The sequence below is a fragment of the Babylonia areolata genome, chromosome 27, assembly GCF_041734735.1.
Source record: "Babylonia areolata isolate BAREFJ2019XMU chromosome 27, ASM4173473v1, whole genome shotgun sequence".
Taxonomy (NCBI): domain Eukaryota; kingdom Metazoa; phylum Mollusca; class Gastropoda; order Neogastropoda; family Buccinidae; genus Babylonia; species Babylonia areolata.
This window is the reverse complement of record NC_134902.1, coordinates 34693507-34711006: the sequence shown is the minus strand read 5'-3', so window position 1 is coordinate 34711006 and position 17500 is coordinate 34693507. Positions and strand designations below refer to the sequence as shown.

Genomic DNA, 17500 nt, shown 5'->3' with positions numbered 1-17500 from the left:
AATTGAACCGAAGTGACAGTCAGCATAAATCACAGGCCAGACGTTAGAGTTGACCTACTGGCCTACATCCTTAAGGTTAATTTGGCAAGGACTGACGTCTTGGGTGGGCCAGCCCCCTTTCCCAATGTCCTTCCGTCATCACTGGCCATGGGTGTGGCTTCTGGGGCAGTAGCAATGGTATATAAGTAAGAGGGTGCAGCTCAGGGAATCACACAGTCCCTGGCTGCTGTTGCTGCTTGTCCTCGTCTTGTCTGCTGCCTGACTGCTGTACCGCCACGTGCTGACTGCTGTACCGCCACGTGCTGACTGCTGTACCGCCACGTGCTGACTGCTGTACTGTCACGTGCTGACTGCTGTACCGCCACGTGCTGACTGCTGTACTGTCACGTGCTGACTGCTACTGCACTTCAAGGTGAGAGAGGGGGAGGAGCGGGGCGAGTTTGGCATCTTAGTCTTGGTTTGTAGTTCAGGCATCAGAGACACGTGTCATGCATTCATACTATCATGTTTGAACACACACACATAACACACACACACACACACACGTACACGCAAACACACACACACACACACACACACACACACACACACACACACACACAGACACACACACACACACACACACACGTTAAACATTTTACAATTGTTTTTTTCTTGTTCAATAACTAGTCCTATATCAATTATCCACCACTGCGCACACACATGTACTGCCTCCCTCCCCCTTTCCCCCGTCTGATATCACTTACCAGTGAAAAAAAAGTTAAAGAAACACACACACACACACACACACACACACACACACACACACACATGTTGGATAATATTGTCACTCTCCGCGTGTGTCTTTCATTCCGTCTGTCTTTCACTCTCTTTAATTTAAAAACTGAAACAGTATTTGCTGATTTCGCGTTTCACGTTATCAATCATAAATGTTTTTTTGCCCCTGGAAACATGCTGTTTAAGGCTTATGCACAGAATCGATGTATTCCTTGTGATTGTTTCGTACAAGTAGAAGACGAGTCAGTTCCAAAAAATCTGCAGAGTGCTCTTTCACAACAGCTAAACATAGAGTCTCCACAGGAATCGGTCTTTGATCTAATTTTATTTTCAATTAACATTAATGATCTTCCTCTGTTTCATCACCATGTAAACGTTTTACAAACAGTACTGCTCTTCATAACAAAGCCAAAAATAGTGAGCATTATTCTACAAATAGGATATGATTAATCCTGTTTTATGTAGTAAAAAAAATCATACAAAAATCCCATCTTCAAAATTTCATTTGTTACAGCATAGCGAAGACGCCATACCACACAATGCAAGTCGTATGACCTGACAGTCATTAAGGAAATGTTAGAAGATTTCCATAAATTATTTGGCTCAACATTGACATTGTCTTGGTGACATCATATCTCGTGAATTATGGTTTATGGTTTTATACAGCCTGACAATGACTATAACTAAGAACGGCTAAAAAAACCACAATGAGATTTTTACCATTGTTCCATCGAGCTGGTACCTCTGAAATCGTCGTCGCTTCAGATTAGTATTCACCCCTTTAATGTAAGATATCTCTTCAACCAAAGCTTCTTTATGTATAAAGTTATGAAAATATCGCACTATCTCACCTAATTATCTAACAGACAACAATAGCTTATCCGCTTTCATGAAAGCTTACCACGGGTACTTATTCGGAAAAAAAAAATGAACAGCTCGTGTCTTTGTATGCATTTTGACTGGGCGCTAATAATTTGATTTGCTCTGTCTCAAACTCACTCGTTTGCCTCCGCCACTGTCTCTCCATCTGGTTCCCCCATACTCTGCCTCATGTTGCCCCCTTTTCCTCCCTGTCCCCTCTCTCTCCATCCTCCTCTGTCTCTGGTCAAAGTTCATGATGGCATTCTTAGTACTGGTTTTACTTTTAAATGATGTGTTTTCTTTTTCTATTTACCAGGGGGATATGTATGTATGTATATATATATATATATATATATATATATATATACGTGTGTGTGTGTGTGTGTGTGTGTGTGTGTGTGTGTGTGTGTGTGTGTGTGTGTACGTATTTATCTATCTGTGAACGACTGACAAAGGGTCCAACAAACGAAGTTACAATGTTGGCTTTATTGCTTTGATCTCGCGAAGACGTGTACAGAAACGCTGTCCCTTTCATCCCGTATCTCTTTCGGCCTTATGCAGATGAGTAAAAAACATCATATACGACACAGGGACTTTAAGATGTAGTTTGAAATTAGGAAACTGAAATCTCAACTAACCGTGTACAGAGTGGTAAACAGCAGCCCACACCAATGTTCTAGATGAGATCAAGCGCCTGTTACACAGGACAATTGGGATAAAATTGTTGGTGCACGTGCAACACGCACTTGAAATATTGTCAGCACGATTCCTCCACAGCGCCACACAAGTTCACAAATGTCCAACACATAAACACACTCACGCACATACACACCCACATTACCACATAGACAGAAAAAAAAATAATAAAAAGGATGATACGGCACAAACAACATATTACAACTCAATACAACCCAATGGAATGTAATGCAATGTCATACAACACAACACAACACAACACAGCACAGCACAACACGACACAGGACAGCACAACACGACACAGCACAGCACAACACGACACAGCACAGCACAACACAACACAGCACAGCACAGCACAACACAGCACAACACGACACGACACAGCACAGCACAGCACAACACAACACAGCACAGCACAACACAACACAACACAACACAGCACAGCACAACACGACACAGGACAGCACAACACGACACGACACAACACGACACAGCACAGCACAGCACAGCACAGCACAGCACAGCACAGCACAATGCAACGTAATGCAATACAGCGAAGCGCAGCAATACGACGAATCCTGAGTTGTTCGTTGTGTCCTGCAGATGAAGACCCTGATGCTCCTGTTCCTGGCTGTAGCCGTCGTGCTGGTGACACAGACTGACGCTGGATGGAGAAGGGTGTGGCGTTTTCGCTACAGGGTAGGTGTTTGGATAATATATATATATATATATATATATATATATATATATATATATATATATATACATATCTCTCCTTTTTTGGAGCCCCAAGTAAAAGGTGCACAGATAAATCATTTATCATTTACAGTGTAAACTTTTAGTTAGCATTATGTTTGTTTCTATTTGATTTGTTTTCCCCACTTTTATGTTTTACGACACGCACCGCCCACCCCTCAGATATACGTACACACACACACACACACACACACACACACACACACACACACACACACACACACGTACAGGCACGCCACACACACATACACACAGACTACATAAACACACACACTCACACACACGCACACACACACACATACACACACACATACACACACATGCACACACACACACACACACACACACACACACACACACACACACACACACACTGTTACACTCTCACACACACAGACACAGACATGCACAGACACACAGACACACAGACACACACACACACACACACGCACACGCGCGCGCGCGCGCGCGCGGTATACTGAAATTAATAACCATAGAAAGAAAATGAATAAAACTACCCTCACTCTTTCTGAAATCACCTTGCACACAGTGGACAGTCAGACACCCGGTGGGCAAACGGAGTGCCGATGACGTGGACGCTCCATTGAGCCAGGACGACGACGACGCGATGCAGGCCAACGAAGCCATGGACCTGCTCAACAAACTGAGTCTGAGGTGTCCTGGATTCGGTACCGACACCAAAGTGGGGCTGAACAAGGCGCTCGTGACTGACGCCTTCGACGCCGTGGACAGTCAGTGGCTTTTGTTGTTTTTCTGTTATCGTTTGATTGAGGTGGTTGGTTGGTTGGTGGGTGGTTGAATGTGGTGGCTGGTGATGGTTCATGATAGGTTGGTTGTTGTTCTTGGTGGTTGTGGTGGTTGGTTGGTGGTGGTGGTGGTTGGTGGTGGTTGGTTGGTGGTGGTGGTGGTTGTTGGTTGGTGTTTGGTGGTAGTGGTGGTTGTGCATGGTGCTTGTTGTTGTCGTTGTTGGTGGTGGTGGTGGCGGGTGGGAGGGAAGAGTGTGAAGAGGAGTGGAGAGCAACAGGAGGGAGGGAGGGTGGGGATAAAGGTTGGGTGAGGGGTGCGAGGGGTGGGGGGTGGGGTGGGGTGGTGAGACTTTTGTGTTACATATTGTTAATGTTGTTGATGGTTCCCAGCTGACTGCTAAACTTAACAACTGTTGTTGTTGTTACTGTTGCTGCTCGTTCTCCTCCTCCTCCTTCTCCTAATTCTCCTTCTTCTTTGGTACTGTTGCTTCTCCTCCGATTGCTGCTCGTTCTCCTCCTCCTCCTTCTCCTAATTCTCCTTCTTCTTTGGTACTGTTGCTTCTCCTCCGATTACTACTTCACGCCTGCTGCTGCTGTTGCTGCTACTGTTGCTACTACTGTTCTTCAACCATAGGGTTTTGTTGCTGCAGGACGAGATTTTGACTGAACATGATAACAAATTACGGGGCTGTTTTATTTGTAAGAGTTCCGTACTAATCTCTTTTTCTGTTCCTGTGCAGAGGATAACGACAACCAGCTGGACGAGAAGGAACTGGATGAGTTTCAAGGTGTTCTGGGTGAGTGGCTTTTTGTGTGATGATGGTGATATGGATGAGTGGTTCTTTGTGTGATGATGATGTTGTGGGTGAGTGGTTCTTTGTGTGATGATGATGTTTTAGTGAGTGGTTCTTTGTGTGATGATGATGTTGTGGGTGAGTGGTTTTTTGTGTGATGATGGTGATATGGATGAGTGTTTTTTTGTATAATGGTGATCTTCTAAGTGAGTGGTCCTTTGTGATGATGATGATGATGATATGGGTGAGTGGTCCTTCGTATGATGGTGATTTTCTAAGTGAGTGGCCCTTTGTCTATGTAGCGGTGATGGTCTGGAAGAGGTGCCCATTTTGAGTGGTAGTTTATGAGTGTTCCTTTATGTGATTACGTGATGACGACTCTCTGGATGAATGGTCCTATCAGTGATGATGATATCTTGGGTGAGTGATCCTGTGAGAGTGTGATGGTGTTCTCGGGAAGGTGGTTTGATATTATTACCAGTGAGTGATTCTCTGCTTGTCGTCAGTACTTTAGCAACTTAACACACACAGACACACAGACACACAGACACAGACACACAGACACAGACACACACACACACACACACACAATACACAGGGCCAGTGAACGTGAAAAGTTAGACCAGATAAAAACAACAACAAAATAAAGACAGAGAGAAAAACCATGTAAGTTTCATATGAGTTTCAGTTTCAGTTTCCATATACGCTACACCACATCTGCCAAGCAGATGCCTGACCAACGGCGTAGTCCAACGCGCTTAGTCAGGCCTTGAGAAAAGAAAAAGAAAAAAAGCGTATATAAATAGGTAAATAAATACATAAATAGATAACTAACTAACTAAATAATTATTATAATATGAAAAAAGGTAATAATAATAATAACAATAATAATGATAATAATAATAATAATAATAATAATAAAATAAATAATAAGACAACAATGATGATAAATAAGCAAATAAATGTAAAACATGAAGACACACATTCACACATACACCCACACATGCATAACAGATATGCACCAAACATGCAGTTTCACAGATATGTAAGTTTCATATGAACCATACGCTGATGCCCCCTGTCTCTGCCCTTCCTTCCACAGATGCGTTTGAAGATTGTGGGGAGGAGAAGGCCCACAAGGCAGGCTAGTTCTGCTTCCACGGTCCACAGTCCTGGGCACAAGAGCTGACGGAAGAGCACAAGACTCTGGGAAATATTTGACTTCGTCTTGGTTCTCTTTTTGTAGCCTGTACTTTAATTAGAGAAAGGGCCGGTGGGAGAGAGAGGTCTGTAGGGTGGCGAGAGAGTTGTCAAAAAAAAGGTCATCCATCACAAAACGAACCTAAAACAAAGCGTCATAGTTTTCCATCAGAGCAAGAAGGAGGCTCAAGTAATGCTAATCATTAAATTCTGGACTGATTGAACATTATATATTTGTTCCTATCTATGTAAATCCAGTATAACAGTGTCTTTCAAACAGTTTCAATTCAAACTCTGTTCCGCGGCCACAATGGCAGAGAGCATTGCACATTCAATCTGAGAGTCTTGAGTTCCAGTCCCGGTGAAGGCACTGCTGGGTTAAGGGGGTAGATCGGTATTTCCAAATTCTCGGATGAACAGATTCAGACGTGTTAGTACGGGAATTCAATTCACAGTTAGAATCAGCGTCGAAAAAACCCCCAAACAAACAAAAACAAACAAACAGAAAAAAAAAAACTGCAAGGAAATATTACAAACTGAAGTTACCATACATCAGATTCATTTCGTGGTGGAGGGTCATCTGAATATCCCTGTGATTGTTTTCTTCTCGAATACTATTTGAGGTAATTATCCCTTTGACCTGGATTGTTTTGTCTTCAGTGGTGCTCACTGCTGTGTATCTATATACAATGAAAGTCTTGAATATCGTGCTCAGAAACGACAATAAAGCTCAATATATGGTTCTTCCAAGATTGTCTTGTTTTGAGTGACATTGCTTTCATGTTTCGTGCCATGAATGTCTTCTATCCTCAATGTATGCACATATATGCACGCACACAGACGCAGATACACATACACGCACGCATACATGCACAAACACACACACACACACACACACACACACACACACACACACACACACACACACACACACACACACACACACACACACACACACACACACACACACACACACACACACACACACACACACACAAACAAACAAACAAATAAACAAACGCATATAAACATGCAATCGCGCATATAAGTGGAGTGATGACCTAGAGGTAACGCGTCCGCCTAGGAAGCGAGAGAATCTGAGCGTGCTGGTTCGAATCACGGCTCAGCCGCCGATATCTTCTCCCTCTCCACTAGACCTTGAGTAGTGGTCTGGACGCTAGTCATTCGGATGAGACGATAAACCGAGGTCCCGTGTGCATCATGCACTTAGCGCACGTAAAAGAACCAACAGCAGCAAAAGGGTTGTTCCTGGCAAAATTCTGTAGAAAAATCCACTTCGACAGGAAAAACAAATAAGACTGCATGCAGGAAAAAACAACAACAAACAAACAAACAAACAAAAACCAACAAAAAAAAAAAAAAAAAAGAAAAAAAGGTGGCGCTGTAGTGTAGCGACGCGCTCACCCTGGGCAGAGCAGCCCGAATTTCACACAGAGAAATGTGTTGTGATAAAAAGAAATACAAATACAAATGTATAAATGCACGTGCACACGCACTTACGCGCAGAGAGAGAGAGAAAGAGAGAGAGAGAGAGAGAAAGAGAGAGAGAGAGAGAGAAGAAGAAGAAGGAAAGGTAACTGCCAAAATACTTTCTCGAAAAATATCACAGTGCCAAAATGCAGACACATAATCAAGCTTCAACAAGCACACTGCTTCAGGAGGGTAGGGGCTATGACATGAAACATTATCAAGGTCAGGACAGTTCACATCGTTCAAGTTTAACGCATTTGCTGACATATCTCTGTGAAAAGCGGCGAAGGTTCTGCACAAGCACAATTTGGACAGACACTAGAAGAAAATGAAGCTAGACATACACTGGCAAAAAATGGACAGTTTGGCAAGAATCTGTGCAGACACAAGTCAAAATGTAGACGTACGTTCGCCTAGGCTGACACTGGCAAAACAGACAAACACTGGTAAAACTATTGGCACATACTTGCATAAATCTGGTGCTGACCTTCCAAAAACTCTGGGGCCGAACTGGCCAAACGTTAGAGCGGACACTGGCAAAACACTGGCCAGGGTTGACACTGGCAAATCTTTTGACAGGAACTGGCCAATTTTTGGAAAGAAGCTGTCAAATCTTTTGACAGAAACTGGCAAAACGTTGGACAAAAACTGGCAAAAAGCTGGACAGACACTGGTAAAACTGTGAACAGACATTGGCATAAACTCAAGGGCAGACACGGACAAAATCATAGACAGACACTGGCAACTCTGGACAGACAGTAGTAAAGTTTTGGACAGAAACTGGCAAAATTTGGCCTCACCAAACCCACTAAACAGACACTGGTAAAACTGTTTGAAAATGCCAGCAAAACTGTTGATACTGATAAAGCATTGGACAGACAGTGGCAAAACTCTGACCTGGGCTGACACTGGCGAAAGAAGCTGGCAAAACCTTGGCCTGGCCAGACACTGGTAAAATAACAGGGGTAGAACCACAGGCAGACACTGGCAAAAATTCTGTGGATGACATGACAAATTCTCTGGTGCTGATCTGGCGAAAACCCTGGGGTCAAAGCAGAACACAAAACAGTGGATGCTTTGCAATTTGCTCTCATTATTATTATTATTATTATTATTATTATTATTATTATTATTATTATTATTATTATCATCATCATCATCATTATTACCATTATCATAATTATTACTAATATTAGTATAGTGGTTTGTTGTTGTTGCTATTCATCGTATACCATTAACTCACAAATTATTATTATTATTATTATTGTTTGTTATTGTTGTTGCTATTCATCGTGTACCATTAACTCACAAATAGTTTATCATGTTCAGAGTTGCATATTGTGTTATTGTTTGTAATCATTAGGGTAATCCAGTTGAAAAAAACCCAAAAAAAACAGGTTCACACAGGAAACACTTGACAATTTGCTCTGACAGGTAGTGTTAAAAATATGGGGCAGAAGACCTGACTACTTTCCTTGTTAAAGCATGATTACCTACCTTGCTTCCTTTTATTTTATTCTATTTTATTTATTTGTTTATTTTATTATCTATTTATCTATTTATTTATTTACTTACATATTTATCTATTTTTTAATAAACAAACTTACCTTGTTTTCTTCCTATTTATTCATATCATTCTCCTTTCCTTGGCAGTTTTGATTTGTCAGTTGACAATGTTATCATGTTATGGAGGGCAGACACCACTGTGATGGAGCATGTGAGGTTTAAAAAAAAAAAAAATGAAATGAATAATGATTTAAGTATGATTGTACCATAAACGTTTTTGTGTCTAAAAACGAAACAATTATAATGAGGCTTTGTTCTGACATGGAGAAACTTTAGCTGAGAGAAATGTTTGAAACCAGATGTGGTTTAACTCACTCAGTACGGCCAGTCCTCTCTTCTCCTCTACACAGATCCCTCGGATGTCCAGTGGGTGTCTGAATGACCCAACCTATAGCTCTCGTCGTCAGAATTGTGGTATTCTTTGTCAACATTCACGTCTTCAGTATAAGAGCCTTCCGCTTGCAATATTTTGATGATGGTAATTGGGGTGAAACGCTGTTAACGTCGTCTTTTTCGCCGTTCGTGTGGAGAGAGTTAACTTTAGTTTGTGCTAATCTGCATAGTGCTGGTGTTGTTATTGATGGGACTGTGCAAGTCTCACCAGGCGGTAACACGGTTTCAGCAACCTGTTTTTCGGATTTTGTAATTTAAAATTGGACATTAATTACCTGTTGATTGTATGTATGTATGCATCATGTGTGTGCATATATGTATTTGTGCGTAATGTGTATGTATATGAAAGTATGCATGTATATGTGTATGTATTTATATGTATGTGTATGTATATGTGTGTATGTATATGTATGTGTATGTATGTGCACATGTGTGTGTGTGTGTGTGTGTGTGTGTGTGTGTGTGTGTGTGTGTGAATTGATGTGTAAGTAAAATCATATATATATGCATGCATATGTGTATGTAGTTATATGTGTGTGTATGTATATTTGTGTATGTATATGTATGTGTATGTAATGTGCATATGTGTGTGTGTGTGTGTGTGTGTGTGCGTGTGTGTGTGTGTGTGTGTGTGTGTGTGTGTGTGTGTGTGTGTGTGCTAGTTTGTTTTCCCATCTTCTGTGTCCTCATGTGCTCCTGTGTGGTATAATGTACTACTCTCTATGTATTGTCTCATGAGAGGAGCTTTGAGCCCATTATATGGGGAGTTTGCGCCGTATAAGTACAATACATTATTATTATCATTATCATTAAACACTGGTATTGCCATAGCGAAAACTCTGACACTGACACTGGCAGAAACTCTGACTGGACGGTGGGAGGCATCGAGGCAGAGTGAAGTCGCGGTCTGGCGGATATCAACCCTCTTCCACAACCCTTCCAACGCCCCCCCCCCCCCCCCCCCCCCCCGGCACCCCCCACCCCAAACCCCCACCCCACTCCCGATCACCTAGTAGACGAGAAGATCCCGGCACTATGGATCAAGTCATGTTTGAGCCGGTTGTTGTTATTATTTTTTTTTATGTAGAGTGATGGCCTAGAGGTAACGCGTCCGCCTAGAAAGCGAGAGAATCTGAGCGCACTGGTTCGAATCCCGGCACAGTCGCCAGTATTTTCTCCCCCTCTACTAGACCTTGAGTGGTGATCTGGACGCGACTCATTCGGATGAGACGTTTAAACCGAGGTCCCGTGTGAAGCATTCACTTAGCGGACGTGAAAGAACCCACGGCAACAAAAGGGTTGTCCCTGGCAAAATTCTGCAGAAAAATCTACTTCGATAGGAAAACAAAGAAAAAACTGCAGGGAGGACAAAACCCAAACAAACAAATGGGTGGCGCCCTCAGATTACCGACGCGCCGTCCCTGGGGAGAGCAGACCGAATTTCACACAGAGAAATCTGTTGTGACAAAAAAGAGTAATACAATACAATACAATACAATACAATACAATATCCATCCACCCCCGCACTCGACCTCTTCCGCTAGATCTTTTGTGGTGGCCTTAGTAGTTGTCTTCTGGGTTGTAAGCTGAAATGCGGCTTGGTATGCAGTATGAATGAACCAAAAGCAGCACGAAAAATTGCCCCTTATCAAAAGAAATAGCTCATAGATTTGAACAGTTAAACGAGCGTGTGCGCACACACACACACCAAACACACACACACACACACACACACACACGCACGCGCACGCGCACGCGCACTTTGACAGCACACACCCCCCACGCACGCACACACACACACACACGGGCATGCATACACGCACGTACTCACGCACACACACACACACACACACACACACACACACACACGGGCATGCACACACGCACGCACACACACACACACACACACACACACACACACGCACGCACGCACGCGCGCATACACACACACACACACACACACACACACGGGCATGCACACACGCACGCACACACACACACACAAACATATACACACGCGCGCGCGCGCGCGCGCAATGTCAATATGATTGATATCAAACTGTGCTTTACTCATCTCCCAAATGGTGCATGGACTTACTGTTGTCTGTGCGTCTACATTATCTGGATTAATTTCGGACTTTTTGGAAAATGTTTTACACAAACGTGCCAATTAAATTAGATATCATTTTAGCTCTTTTTGGGAAGTTATTTTCAGATGTATTTCTTACTTCCTCGGATGTAAAATTTTCAGTTGTTGAGCTTTTCAATACGTATTGAGCACATGCCAGGTTTCGGTATTCATCCAAAGGTAAATGCAAAAAAACAAACGAACAAAAAACAAACAAAAACAACAACAAAAAAAACCAAAACAAAAAAAACAAACAATTATCATGGCAACAGTAATCCAATTACACATTCAGAACAGATACCGTGATCACTTACATATTTACACAGACGGCTCACTCCTAGACAAGCAGGTTCAGCTTTCGTTATACCAAAACGGAAAACTGAACGATCATACTTTATTGGTAAAAATCGATCAACAAAGAAAAAACTGCAGGCAGGAAAAAAAAAAACACCCAAACAAACAAATGGGTGGCGCCCTCAGATTACCGACGCGCCGTCCCTGGGGATAGCAGGCCGAATTTCACACAGAGAAATCTGTTGTGACAAAAAAGAATAATACAATACAATACAATACAATACAATATCCATCCACCTCCGCACTCGACACACACACACACACACACACACACACACACACACACACACACACACACACCGGAGGTAGAAAACGTGACAGTGGTTTGAGGCCTTAGTCTATGTGCTGTCCCTCACCCTGTGAATCAGAGCCAGTGTATCGAACAAAACCCGTATCCATTCTTCTTTACAAATCTTTCATATCGTGAAAGACTAATTACACCTCCCTCTCTCTCTCTCTCTCTGTGTTTCTGTCTGTCTGTCTGTGTGTCTGTCTGTCCCTCTTTAGAATACATTTTTCACGAAGATCACACAAAACGGGACATTTCAAAACAAAATGTACTTCATCTTCAATGGATTCTTCACACAAGGGACAAATTAACAGGTCAGTACTTTGTACACAAATATAACGATATCTGTGGGTGTTTGTTTCCGATGTACCAAGTCTAAATCTTGAAAAATGAATCTGAGATAGTTATCCACATTAAACAAAAGGTAACATCACTAAATGAGTACAGACATAACTTTCGTACATACTGAATCTTTTACTAGACTGAATATGACTGTCTTAGTTCTGCCATCTACAATCGGGCATGCGTTGGCGAAGAGTTTGCAGAAATACATGATATAAAGATTACCAAGATTACCGGGGCTGATCTACCTTCTCTAGAAGACATATATTATAAGCGGCTACTCAAAAAAGCAAAATCAATCAGCCAGGACGAATCACATCCAGCTTTTAAGACTTTCGAGATGCTCCCCTCTGGTCGACGGTACATAAGTATGAGGACGAAAACCAATTGCTGCGCCAATAGCTTTTTCCCCAAAGCAGTCAGTGCCCTGTCTCTCGAACAAATCCAGTGTGATAAATAGAATTGTGCAACCAACAACCATCCACCTGAATATCTAGTCATCAGCCCAATCCACACGTAACACGCAGCTTCTGTTCAAACGCGTGTGTGTGTGTGTGTGTGTGTGTGTGTGTGTGTGTGTGTGTGTGTGTGTGTGTGTGTGTGTGTGTGTGTGTGTGTATGTGTGTGTGTGTGTGTGTGTGTGTGTGTGCAGTGTGAGTATGCACAAGTTTTTATATTGATATGCACTTGTATGTATCTTATTTCTACTGTATCTGTGTTTGTATATGATTTTCGAATTATATTCGTATCTTGTTATGTACTATCCCCCCCCCCCCCAATATTCCTTGTGACCCCCGTACACTTGGTAATAAAGACATATTCTGTTCTATTCTAAACGTACATCTTGGAAATCCCAAACACACCAAACCCAAGTTCACAAATACATAATCATGTATTTGACAGCCAGTTCCTTTCAAATTTGCTGACGGCATTTACGAATTACAGAGTTATACGGAACTTGGCATTATATTTATGTGAGGGTTTTCATTTAAGAGATACAGTTACGTCATGATTAACCATTATTGTTCTGGTGACATAAGCAAAAAAATATTATTGTCACCCCTTGTTCATACGGGGATATGGCCTTAATGAACAGACAGACAAAGACAGAAACAAAGACATAGAGGCAGAGACAGAGAGAGAGAGGGAGTGGGAATAGACAGTGACAGACAAACAGAGACAGTCACAGACAGACAAGCAGACAGACAGACAAGCAGACAGACAGACAAACAGACAGACAAGCGGAGAGAAGAAAACTGCGTTCGTCTCAGCTGCCATCACAGCCTGTCCGGACACAGATGTGTAGTGTCACTCAGATTCCGGATCGGGTCGGGGGATCCGGAATACGGACCCGGGACGGACACGGTGTCCGGAACGTCCGTCAGGCTATCTGCTCTATACACTGGTGTGGACTGGGTCAGGTTTGGGGGCTGTTGGTTTCCCTGATGCGCTGTTTGGCTGGGGCTGTACTACGTCTCTCTTTCAATGTGTGCTGCCTGTTTATATATTTCGACCCTTGAATTTTCGTCATCGTCGTCGTCGTCGTCGTCGTCGTCGTTGTCATCGTCACCACCACCACTACAATCACCATTAACATCATCATCGTCATCATAGTCGTCTTCATTGAATAAGAAATGATTTTGTTTCCTCATATATGTCACCTCTCTCTCTCTCTCTCTCTCTCTCTCTCTCTCTCTCTCTCTCTCTCTCTGCCAGCGAAAATATTCTCAAACCTATGCATAGTCTCTATAGACGTGCTCTGAAATTAGTTGTTTTTTTTCTTAAATCTTCCTCCTTGTCCTTTACAGACTATACTATGTTGGACATTCTCCCACTAAACTTGAAACTCAAGTATTACAAACAGTTTTCATGTTCAAAATATTTTCTGGTAGTGTTCCACCATTAATTACTAGTTCATTTCATTTTAATATTAATCGCCATGCTCATAAGTTGATGCCGCCTCTCCCTAGAATTGATCTTTTTAAATCCAGCCTCGTGTATTCTGGTGGTTTGCTCTGGAACAATATTCCATCATCTCTGCATAACCACACCTCATTAAATAAATTTAAAAAAAAATATGCTTATCATGCTCCTTTAATGAAAGAAGTTGCTGACACCTTTAAATGAATTTGTTCAAAATTTCCTCATCATCTTGCTTTGTCTTTCTGCTTCAACTACAGATATTATCATCATTTACATTTGAATGCTTACGTATGTATTTGTGTGTATCTGAATGGCATGTGTGTACTTCATCATCGTCATCATCATCATCATTATCATCTCTCTCTCTCTCTCTCTCTCTCTCTCTCTCTCTCTCTCTCTCTCATATTGCACTTTTATATTATTATATTTATATACATTTTTGTCAGTTGTACCTGTAAATGTTTACTGCGCATTTGAGTTTATTTGAATGTCATGTATGTACTTCTACAACCTTTTGATATCCTGTGAGTATTTTGATTTCATGTCTCTTTGCCCTGAGGGCTGGATGTAAACAAGTATGTGCATGCTTGTACCATTTCCCTCATTAAAAAAAAAAAGTTCGTTCGTTTGATATCTCTCCCCCCCCCCCTCCCCCCAGTCTCTCTCTCAGTCTGTTTCTGTCTCTGTCTGTCTGACTGTCTGTCTCTCTGTCTCTCTCCATTTCTCCCGCTCACTCTATCATTACTCTCTTCTCTCTCCTTTTTTTCCGCGTGAGTGCTTGTTTTCGTTGTGTGTGTGTGTGTGTGTGTGTGTGTGGTGGCAGTGGTGTCTGTCTGTCTGTCTCATTGTTCTTCTTCTTGTGATCATAATCATTCTTCTTCTTCTTATTATTATTATTAATTCCTTTGGGGCACACTGAAAAACAACAACAACAACAACAATAAATGTCATGGAGTCAGCGTTCAAATCATTCCACTGTGAACTGAAATTCTGATCGAAACTCATGTTACCGTGAACTAAAATCACAGCTTTTGACACCAGCACTCCACACACACACGCGAATCCTGAACCATATCACACACACAATTACTTCCGGAGAGGACACATAATTATGTCCGGAGACCCCGCCGAAGTGGGCCGATGGATTCCGGACACCTGACACTAACCGGAAGCGTTGTACGGAAGCCGGATTAAGGGCCTGGTGTGAAGGAATCAGCTGACAGGGAGTGATACTGATGACAGTGACTTCCAGCTTGGTGTCTCTCATCCTGCTGTCTTTGGCACGGCTGGGTGGGTACGCAGATGGCGTCACCTCATAGCGGGATACTGAGGTCGTTGGCAGGATTTGACCTTGTTAGTATTAGTATTATTCTGATGACTTGCATGATTTCTAGACGAGCACAAACAGCTCGTGGTTAAAGCGTAGCGTTGGACTGGCAATCTGCGGGTCCCGATTTTGAATCTCGGTCGCGGCACCTGATGGGTAAAGGGTGGAGATCGTGTTTTTTTTTTTTTTTCGAATCACCAATGTCAACAGATGTGCATACCTGTTAGTGCCGTAACCCCCTTTATGTGCAATAATAATACCGTACATTTTTATAGCGCCCTTTCTCAGTAAGAGCTCAGGGCGCTTTACATGAAAGAAAAATATTACAAGTAACATAAAACATTCATGTCCACTCTTTCTCAAAAAAAACCCTCCCCAAACTCACACTATCCCTTTCCCACTCTACATTCATCCAAAGTGAGCTGACATGGGTGGTGTTGGAGAAAAAGAAGCTGAGAGTGCTTATAGATAGGTTTTAAAAAGATGAGGCTTTAGTGATGAGCGAAAAGCAGAAATAGAATCAGATGCACGGATATGATAAGGAAGATTGTTCCAGATGTGAGGAGCAGCAAAGAAGAAAGAACGTTCACCATAGGTTTCTGTATTGACACGAGGAAGTTTCAAAAGGTAACAGTCAGATGAAGAGCGGAGATTTCTTGCGGGAGTGTAAACACTGATAAGGTCAGAAAGATATGTAGGTCATGCGGAGGGGAAAGCTGAAGAGCAATGAAACATGACGTAAAATAGATGACGTAAAATAGATGACGTACACATATGATTTACATATCAGATTAAAACGTACATTAAACTTTTGGTGCGGCGTTCGTTGTATTGTGTAAGCCGCAGGTAACCCGCTCTGTACCCGAGTGTGCAGGTGAGAATATAATGATTTGGGAATATAATTCACTGCAGTATGTTAGCGAAGATAGAATACTGTTATAACATAATATCACTTGGTTTTCAAACGTAGTGATTGCAAGATCGTTTATTTTTGTCAAAGTCTTTTGAAGTCATTTCTGTAAATGTCAAGGATAAAATGATATCATGTTTACTTTCGCTTCAGTGGATTAAATATAATATGATAAAATATATGATAAGGAGAAGCTAGAAATAAGAAATTATTACTATTGTTGCAACATCTATGAATCAACAATCATAAATTCTTAACAGATAGATAATATGATTAGGTGGATGAAGTGCGAGCATATGCAGTAAAGTTGGTGAAATTATACAGGGCACACACACACACACACACACACACACACACACACACACACACACACACACACACACACACTGACGGGACCAAACGGACAATACAAGACAATACGGAGACACCAGCATAAACATGTTCATTAAAACGATGAACAGAAAGTGGTTTTTGACTCACTTGTGTAAACAAAGTGAGTCTGTGTTTTAACCCGGTGTTCGGTTGTCTGTGTGTGTGTGTGTGTGTGTGTGTGTGTGTGTGTCTGTGTGTCTGTGTGTGTGTCTGTGTGTCCGTGGTAAACTTTAACATTGACATTTTCTCTGCAAATACTTTGTCAGCTGACACCAAATTTGTCATAAAAATGGGAAAAATTCAGTTCTTTCCAATCATCTTGTTTAAAACAATATTGCACCTCTGGGATGGGCACAGAACAAAATAAAAAAAAGAAGCCAAATTATATGCAAACTGAATTTACTGTTATATATATATATATATATTAATTCTCTAAACTTGGTACTTTGATCTGATATTCTGACACAACATTATTATACTCAATACATAAAAAAACAAACAAACTCGTGTGTGTTTACTCTCAGTGTACAGGGTTTTCACTATGTTCATTCACC

General features: G+C 41.9%; 2 protein-coding genes across 4 annotated transcripts in view; both read left to right on the top strand.

Moving 5' to 3' along the window:
• LOC143300975 (uncharacterized) overlaps positions 1-17500 on the top strand; it is a 170316-nt gene that overhangs the window by 11201 nt on the left and 141615 nt on the right. The gene's annotated exons all lie outside the window — the stretch shown is intronic.
• Positions 169-6601, top strand: LOC143301176 (uncharacterized). Of its 3 annotated transcripts, none has more exons than XM_076615272.1 (6): positions 169-293; positions 382-412; positions 2938-3033; positions 3641-3842; positions 4598-4654; positions 5754-6601. In XM_076615272.1, exons 3-6 carry the CDS (start codon positions 2938-2940, stop codon positions 5798-5800), a joined length of 402 nt encoding a protein of 133 aa, XP_076471387.1. In that variant the 5' UTR covers positions 169-293; positions 382-412; the 3' UTR covers positions 5801-6601. The 3 variants fall into 3 exon arrangements, with proteins under 3 accessions (XP_076471387.1, XP_076471388.1, XP_076471386.1); XM_076615273.1 differs by having other exon boundaries at positions 236-315; XM_076615271.1 differs by having other exon boundaries at positions 256-412.

What these genes read in the sequence shown, in the direction of transcription:
- LOC143301176 (XM_076615272.1), top strand. Translation starts at nt 2,938, where the DNA reads ATGAAGACCCTGATGCTCCTGTTCCTGGCTGTAGCCGTCGTGCTGGTG. An exon ending in TGTGGCGTTTTCGCTACAGG is followed by an intron (nt 3,034 to 3,640) that starts GTAGGTGTTTGG and finishes CCTTGCACACAG; the next exon opens with TGGACAGTCAGACACCCGGT. An exon ending in TGAGTTTCAAGGTGTTCTGG is followed by an intron (nt 4,655 to 5,753) that starts GTGAGTGGCTTT and finishes TTCCTTCCACAG; the next exon opens with ATGCGTTTGAAGATTGTGGG.